Source organism: Gavialis gangeticus, unplaced genomic scaffold (genome assembly GCF_001723915.1).
Source record: "Gavialis gangeticus isolate Ggan-Ray unplaced genomic scaffold, GavGan_comp1, whole genome shotgun sequence".
NCBI lineage: Eukaryota > Metazoa > Chordata > Crocodylia > Gavialidae > Gavialis > Gavialis gangeticus.
The window spans coordinates 2,316,917-2,324,578 of record NW_017729033.1 but is presented as its reverse complement, the minus strand read 5'-3'; the positions used below and the strand labels follow the sequence as shown (position 1 = coordinate 2,324,578).

The 7,662-nt window shown below is 56.8% G+C and overlaps 1 protein-coding gene across 1 annotated transcript in view; it reads right to left on the bottom strand.

The window, feature by feature from the left end:
• Positions 1 to 7,662, bottom strand: part of SMYD5 (SMYD family member 5) — a 35,160-nt gene that overhangs the window by 26,495 nt on the left and 1,003 nt on the right. Inside the window, exons 2-8 of the mRNA XM_019526421.1 lie at positions 7,001 to 7,109; positions 5,463 to 5,602; positions 4,460 to 4,581; positions 3,462 to 3,531; positions 2,277 to 2,381; positions 1,393 to 1,455; positions 423 to 493 (exon numbers count right to left, since the gene is read on the bottom strand). Coding sequence (XP_019381966.1) covers positions 423 to 493; positions 1,393 to 1,455; positions 2,277 to 2,381; positions 3,462 to 3,531; positions 4,460 to 4,581; positions 5,463 to 5,602; positions 7,001 to 7,109 — 680 coding nt within the window. The remainder of the gene's footprint in view (positions 1 to 422; positions 494 to 1,392; positions 1,456 to 2,276; positions 2,382 to 3,461; positions 3,532 to 4,459; positions 4,582 to 5,462; positions 5,603 to 7,000; positions 7,110 to 7,662) is intronic.

Below are 7,662 nucleotides of genomic sequence, written 5' to 3'. Positions count from 1 at the left end.
TGAACACACGCGTCCTTGACAGCACAGGAAGGGATCGTGCTCAGCGGCCTGGATTTTAGCCGTCGCTCACCTTCTTCAGCACAGACCCCACTCAAAGGCCGAGCACCTCCTGCTTCCAGGGCTCAAAGGATTAAACCGTCCACCAGTGCCAAGCCACCAGCTTTGAGGTGGCTCGCGCCTCCAGGAGGGGTTTGGATGCGAGTCCCAGCCCAGGTTACGGGATGAAGGGTCTTTCAAAGAACCCCAGAGACGCCGAGGGTCTCTTCCCTCTTTTCTATCAGGCATTGGGGCCCTGCATAATTTCTCCTGATTCCCTGAAGAGCCCTCTAAGTGCTGCCCCCTCCAGAGCTTTGCAACCCCAGGTTGCCTTCTCACCAACGCTGCACATCATCCCTGGATGCAACAGGCCTGTCATGCCCTACCTGGTCCCGATGCCTTGGCCGTTGGTGCCTACCAGGGCAAAGAGTGACTGAAACCCTTTAGGAGTAAACCACTGTTGGAAAGAGAGACAGACACATGCACCAGGTGAGGCAAGCTGCAAGACCGCTGCCCCCTCGTATGCTACATGCGGTCACTGGCGTTAGGTGGGGGACTGAGGGAGGAGGCCTAGGAACCATTCACCGATGCTGTTGGGGCCATTAACAAGGGGTCTTGGCTCCTCTGGGACCTAGTTTCATCATCCTGCCACGGAGGCCTGGATACCACAGGGAGAAGGCACTCCCCGGGAGAGGACTTACCCCGGGGAAACTGAGGCATGGAGCATCACAGCCTCATTTCCAGCAGGGTCTCCAGCAGGAAGAAAGGGTCTTTGGATGCCTAGCCGGCCTAGCTGTAAACTCCTCCAGCAACGAGAAGCTATTCCTCCATCTCCCGGGGTCAGGAGAGCACTCACACTTGGTCTCCCCTTTTCCTCCCCCCCATTGCTCTCTCTGCCCCGCCGGCCTTCCCTAGACAATTTCTCCCCGTTCCCAGCATTTGCAGCTGTCTGGGATGGACTGACTGGCTGGTGCCCACCCAGCCCTGGTCTCTCCGGGTCCCGTTGTCACCAAGGCAGATGCCCATCTTGCTGCGTTGCGGCAGGTTACCTTTGCAACCACGGGGAGGGGGGGATACCGAGTGTCTTCCACATAGAGGCAGGGCAGGAGGATACCTCTATGACCCCTCCCCTGAATAATTTATCCCTTTAGGGCTCGGGCCCCTGCCAGCCCGATTGAGGCAAGGCAGCGATGGGCTCAGGGGGATTCTCCCTTCTCCTTGCAGCCGGGAAGGAGGGAAGCGGAGCACGGTACTTGTGAAGCACAGGCTGCGGGGGGGCTGAGGGACAAGGGCAATGAAGGGGCTGTCCCTGCTCTGGGACCCCAAGGGCTCTGCAAAGAGAAGCTCCCCACTCACCCTGCCGAGACGCTCCTCATACAGGGCTTCTGCAAAGAGCGGCCGCAGGAGCTCCAGCTGGCCCTGGGGGGGCAAAGCAGCACAGTCAGGGCAGGGAGGAAGCCCGAAGGGTCCCTTGTCCCACTGCCCCTCCCCACCAGGCTACCTGGTCTGAGCCCCCCACCCTAGGCCAAGAGCCACTTTTGCTGGGCCAGTTGGGTAGGATGCTCTGAGGGTACCAGACTGTGGTGTTGTTGGGTAGCAGATCATGCTTTTGCTGGCCCGCTCCCAGCTGTCCTGGCCTTCCTGTATCAGGTCAGCACAGGCCAAGCATGGAACAGCCTCCTGCCACAGGGCATAACAACCACAACAGCCGGCTGTATCCCAAGCAGAACAGGCGTTTTCTCCTGGACATCAACTGCTAGAGGCTTGTGCTTTGTTGCGGGGCTGCTGTCTCCCAGCACTGGCCTAATACCGGACCATGGTGTTGGTGCAGCATGGCAGAGGGCTTGCACGCGTGCGATCTTCCACAGCAATGGGAGAGAAATCCTGGGATCCTCACAAGTTGCCCTCACGCAGCAGGGCTGGGAGGAGCCTCTTCCCGGCAAGTTTCTGGGTCCAGAGGTATTCAACCTCTATCCCATGGGTCAGATATGGCTCACGGAGGTGTCATTTAGCCTGCGGGGCTCCCCACTGGTTCTGAAATTTAGGAGGGGTGACCCCACACAACAACCCTTGCACCTGTAAGGCCAGAAGTTTGGGCACGGTGCCCTCATCCAGGCTCCTGCCCGGGGTAGGGAGTGATGCCGTGTGACCTCCTGAGGTCTCCCACTCCCACAGCCCCGTTTATCTAGGATACCATTCCCCTTAAGGCCCCAAGCACTGAGGGAAAGCACAGCCCTGACCTTAAACTTGTCCCCCAAGAGTTTGTGGATGATCTCCTCCTCTTCATTGGCCGTTTTGCTGCAGAACTGGGAAAAAAGCTTTATCCACCAGTCCTTGTCCTTGGCCTGAAACCAAAGAGCAGAGATTCACAGTCCAGCTCTTCCCTTGCTGGGGGTGGGGGGGTGTTAGGACAGGTTGGGAGAGGTGGGATGGAAGTGATCCAGGGAGCAGAAGATGCTGATCTGTGGGCAACCCTGACCTGAATGCTGCCATTTCCACAGGGATGTTTTACTCCGGGATTAAGAGAGCATGTGCAAGAGAAAGAAGGGGAGGAAGGATGGTGTGGAGATCCAGGTTCAAGTGCTAGTGTCCCCCTGTGACCCTGGGCAAGCCACTCTGTGCCTCAGTTTCCCCACCTATAGAACAAGGACTCTTGAGGGGTGCTGCGAGGAGATCTGGGCCAGACGCTCAGTGCACAGCAGCCGGACTATTCAAGAACTGGGCAAAGGAAGCTGGAGAAAGAGGGTACAGAAGCACTGGCAGGACAATAGCTTTTGTTCTGGGCAAATTTGGTCACCCCTTGCAAGGCAGCGCTTTGCCCCTCTATGCTTTTGCAACACAAACTCATGGATGCCAGCACTGGGTAGTTCAGTGGCTGCTGAGCACACCCCGGCACCACTGGAAAGATGCCCTGAGCCTGAAGCACGTCTAATGAAAACCATCAGAAAGATGCATCCACCCCAGAAGAGTCTTGGGCTGTCAGCTCAGGGAACTCGCAGGCACGAGGGAGATCAGGGTTCAAATCCTAAGTCAAAACCAAGAAGAGCAGGGACCTGAACCAGGGTCTTGCTCAACCCGGGTGCACGTCCACAACACCAGGCTGCTCTACAGCGTGTCTCATCCCAGCCAGAGCTCTGGCCAGACTAATCTACCCCCACGGGCAGCTTCAGCATTTTCAGTGAACCAGCATTTTCTGATGCCAAGCTCCTTCATCAAAAATATCTCCAACCAACCAAGTCCTTCTCTGCCGCCCCTTTTCTCAGCACATAACAGTTGTGGAGATGGAAAGCAAGCATTGCACCTCATTAACAACAAGGACCTGTCATTCCTGCCCTGGTTGGCAAGCCGCATTGTTAGCTGGGAGAAAAGAGAAAGGAGATATAAAAGCGCACCTAGGCGCACAAGCAGCAAGCGGAGGAACGCACCTGTTTGACTGTAGCCACCATCCTTGCCATCAGCATGATGCTTGAAGTCTCTGGAGGATAATGGATGTTTCTGTAAGGGAAGGGAGAGACAGAGAGAGAGATGAGCCGAGATGTCCTGGCACAGAAAGGAAAAGCTTGATCTCCAGAAGCAGACCCCCACCCATTTGTGCTCATGCATTATAGAGACCCAGCCATCCCAAAGATGGGCCGAACCTAATTGAGATATAACAGGTTTATCAGGAGAACGTACCGAGTCCCTTCCCTTCCTATCCCTTCTCTGTCTTGACTATTTAGCCTGTAACATCTTTATTTTCTGCTACACATCCGTGCAGCACCCAGAGCCCAGTTCTGACAGGAGACTGGGTGCAATGAAGGGCAACAGAGAAGGCAGTTGTCTGCGGTGCTTCGGAGAGGGCTCATCCTGTCTGGAGCAGGCGCTGGACTAGCTGTGACCTCCCAAGGGCCCTGCATGTCTATCAAATTTGGCAAATCCTTGTTGGCTGATGGTAAAGGATGTGACTGGAGTGCAAGAAGTGGGGTTAGGTGCTACCTCTCCCTCCGCCCTGTGCCTCGAGTCTTCTGCTTGGAGTCAGGGACAATCCTCGCCCCTCTGCCTCACAGGGCCGACATGAAGCTCACCACAGAAGCCCATGCATGGCCATAGAGAGCTGCTGTGTCTAACAGATGCCCTGCGGCTCCCCGCGGGGGAGATCAGGCCTCCTCCACCCTACGTCTCGGCCTCTGTAGACCTGGCAAGGACGCTCCTTCAGCTCCAGCAGTGCAGGCTTGGAGATATGGGGAGCAGAGTTGTCCCACGGCCACCATGAGGCAGGACAGTGACACTAAGGAGAGCAGAGGTGGCCAGGGGCGTCTTCCATCATTACCGCATCGACTGCAGTGGTTGTGGCTCAGCTGTATCCAAACACCCCTCTCCAAACCCTCCCAGCCCCACTCTTCCCAGGGCAGCCCTGCTCTCCGCTCCATAGTCGTGCCCCTACCTCCAGGCCTCCTGCAGCTTGTTGAGGGGATGCATGGGGTCCTCCCTGGATGGCCCGAGGCACAGGACCTGGTGGTACTGCTCCAAGGCAGACTGCCTGCACGCGGCACTGCAGTACGTCACCTGAAGAGCAACGGTGACAATGACCCACGGTCCCCAGCAGAAGAGGGTTGCAGGCCGTTCTTAAAGGCCAGCCATTTCTAGGTCCCTTGGACCTGCCCAGCTCGGGCATGGGGGCAGCCCAGGCCGTGGTGCTTGTGCCTGGTCCCACTACCCACAGGTGCATGGTGGGGCAGTGGCCAGACTCGACTTCCCGACAGCCCTGGTGGCAGCAGCTCACTCTGCCTGTCTCCATCTCCACTGCCAGCCCCGCTGCCTGGGTACCCTGACCCATCCATGGTGCTAGATGGAGCAGGTGGGCAGGCAGGGTTTCCCAGGCATCATCCGGGCAAACGCAACGGGGCCTCAGGCAAGTGGGGAGGGACATCCAGGAGCAGGATGAGCGGGTCGGGGCCAGGATTGCAAGGGGGTGACAGTGCGGGGCTAGCGCCATGATCCGCTCCCTGCGCACCCCTGCAATAGGCACCGGGCCAGGTCAGCCCCCCTACTCCCTGGCCCACAACAGCTCACCAAAACTCCTTAAGTGGCCCTCCAGCCCAAATCATTGCCCGTCCCTGCTCTAGGATTTTTCTCTAGTCAAAAAATGAGTGAAAACCAAGAGCCCGCATTTTCCGAGGGGGCTTCGAGTCTATCCAAGGGGGACTTGAGGCTAAAAAGGTTGAAAACCACTGCTCTAGTGCAAAGCATCAAGCCTGGAAGAGCAGGGGCAGCAAAAGCACCAAGGGGACTCCTCCCTCGGACAGAAGCTGAAGGCTGCTACCCTGCAGAGGGGGACGTATCCCTAGGCTAAATGGCCCAGCGGGGTCCTGTCCAGCCAGCTGCTGTCTCAATCAAGAACTTAATGCACCCCCCTGAGAAAGCCAGTGAGGTTTCCAGTGCTTTACCTGGCACTGCGGGCACTGCTGATGCAAGTCCTTCCGGATGCCGCACTGCTCCGGGTGAGGCAGCACCTGGTAGCTCTTCCCCAGCAGCCTCTGCGCGTTCTCCTCCGCCGTCTCCAGGGCCCGCAGGCAGTGATCGCAGGCTGGGGGAGAGAGGACAGACCCAGCGGGCCTGGGCTTAGGGCTTCTCCTTCTAGAAAGCCTGGCTCCAGTAACTGCAAACCAGCTCCAGTAACTGCAGCGGAGACAACCTGATTGGCAATAGCTTCGAGTCTGGACTGCAAACCCACTGGGCACAAAACATCCCAGCCTTCCCTGCCCCACGCCTCATCCGGCTCCTGGCTCGTGGCCCTAATACCAATGTGTTCAGAAACATCCCCGCATGCAAAGCCCCTGCTCTCCCAGGCTGCCGACCTCTCTCCCCACCTTCTTGGTTCTTTGTTTTCACTGCAGATCTGAGCTGGAAACCCTTTTTGCCCCAGTGGAAAGCCCCGACGGTCTCTTCTCATCTGCTCTCATTGTTGTTTAGCCTTGCAAGGCATTCAGGGGCTGCTGGGACAAAAGGCGCCCTGCACAGCCACGCCGTGAACCACAACAGGTTTCACTAACATCATCACCCAGACCAGTGAGGGAGTCAACCTTTTTGGTAGGCATGCCATAAATTAGCCACACGCCCTCTCCAAGTGCCACTCCGATCTTCCTCCCCTGCCTTATCTGCTGCTTTTTCTGCTCCCTGCCCTATCTGCTGCTCTGCTTTCTGCTCCCCACCCCAGTCTGCCACATGCCACGCGCTGAGGCCACCTGTGCCACTCGCTGGCCACCCCGATCTAGATGGACCAAAGCAACATGGGCTCCCAGCTTCTTTGAGCAGTGATTTTTATCCCGCTTTCGAATCACATCAGGGTTCCTGGGATCGGCATTTTTCTCTCTTCTGGTCAGCGGTCCAAGACCAGAGCTTGGGAAGGCTCCCTACTCTGGAAAGCACTTGCATGGGTCCAGCTGGGGTAAGGGAAAGGATGGCCAGGAGAGATCACATCTCAACATCACATCTTCCTGGTGATCACCTTGCTCTTTTCATCCCTCGCTTGATTTCCAAAATGATTTGGAGGAGACATATCATAACTCGCAATACCTACAGAAAGAGGGTTTACACCCCCCCGAAGCTGAGGTGTACGGATGGCATAAAAGCAATTATTTTCAGCACGGACATCTGTCTTTACTGTACGAATCCTGCCCTGAGCAGGAAGGTGGACTCGCGGACCTCCTGAGGTCCCTTCCAGCCCTACCATTGCTCTTCTAAACTACCAGCACCTTGCTTAATCTGGACCCAAGGCTGAACACGGCCATGTGCAGCCTTCTAGCCCTGATGTGGCCTGTAAGCCAACAGGAAAATATACTTAAGGCTCAATATAAGCAAGAGGACATTCCCCCATGGGCAAGACTAAGGCACAGTCATATCTGGGTCCCTGCTTCCTTCCCTGGCTGCATCACCCCACTCAGCAAATGGTCCTGGGGGGGTTCAGGTCCAGGAGCGCCCTTACCTTTGTAGTTGTACCACGCGTTCCAGAGGAACTGGGAAGACACCACGGGCTTCTCCATGAAGATCGTTTCCCCTTTATGGATGTTCCTGGTGGCAAATAAGCCCTTCCCCTTTGGATGGAGACACAAGAGTCAGAAGAGGTCATTTTGTGGGGGTTCCCAAGGCAGCTGCCCCATTGCTCTGGCTTTCTCCAGGTCCCAGGGACGCTACTGCCATAGGTCCCCATACCCACCGCACCGAGGTCTGGTACCCTGAGAGCATCCTACCCACTGCAACTAGCCCCACTATCATCTCGCTCTAAGGCCAGTGCCTGCCCTGAGCTAAATCCCCCTATCCCAAACATGCAGGGCTTAAAATCCGGCCCCAAATGTGGCTCAAATCTCTGAACAACTCGACCCCGAAGTCCACAACGAACATCCTGCTGACCCCAGGAATGCCAGGCTCTGCCCTCCCTGGTGCCAGATGGGCTCTTTCACCCACAAAGACCACAACGTATTTTGCAAGCAAATTATAAAGGCTTGTTCTGTGCACCCCTAGGATGCAGGGACCTGCAGGATGGGATATGGCACTGGGCAGACGAGGCCCCTCCACCTATATTTCAATACATAGAGGATGAAACTTGGGGGACTGCGCACCCCTGTGTCCCAGTTTGGCCTCCATTAG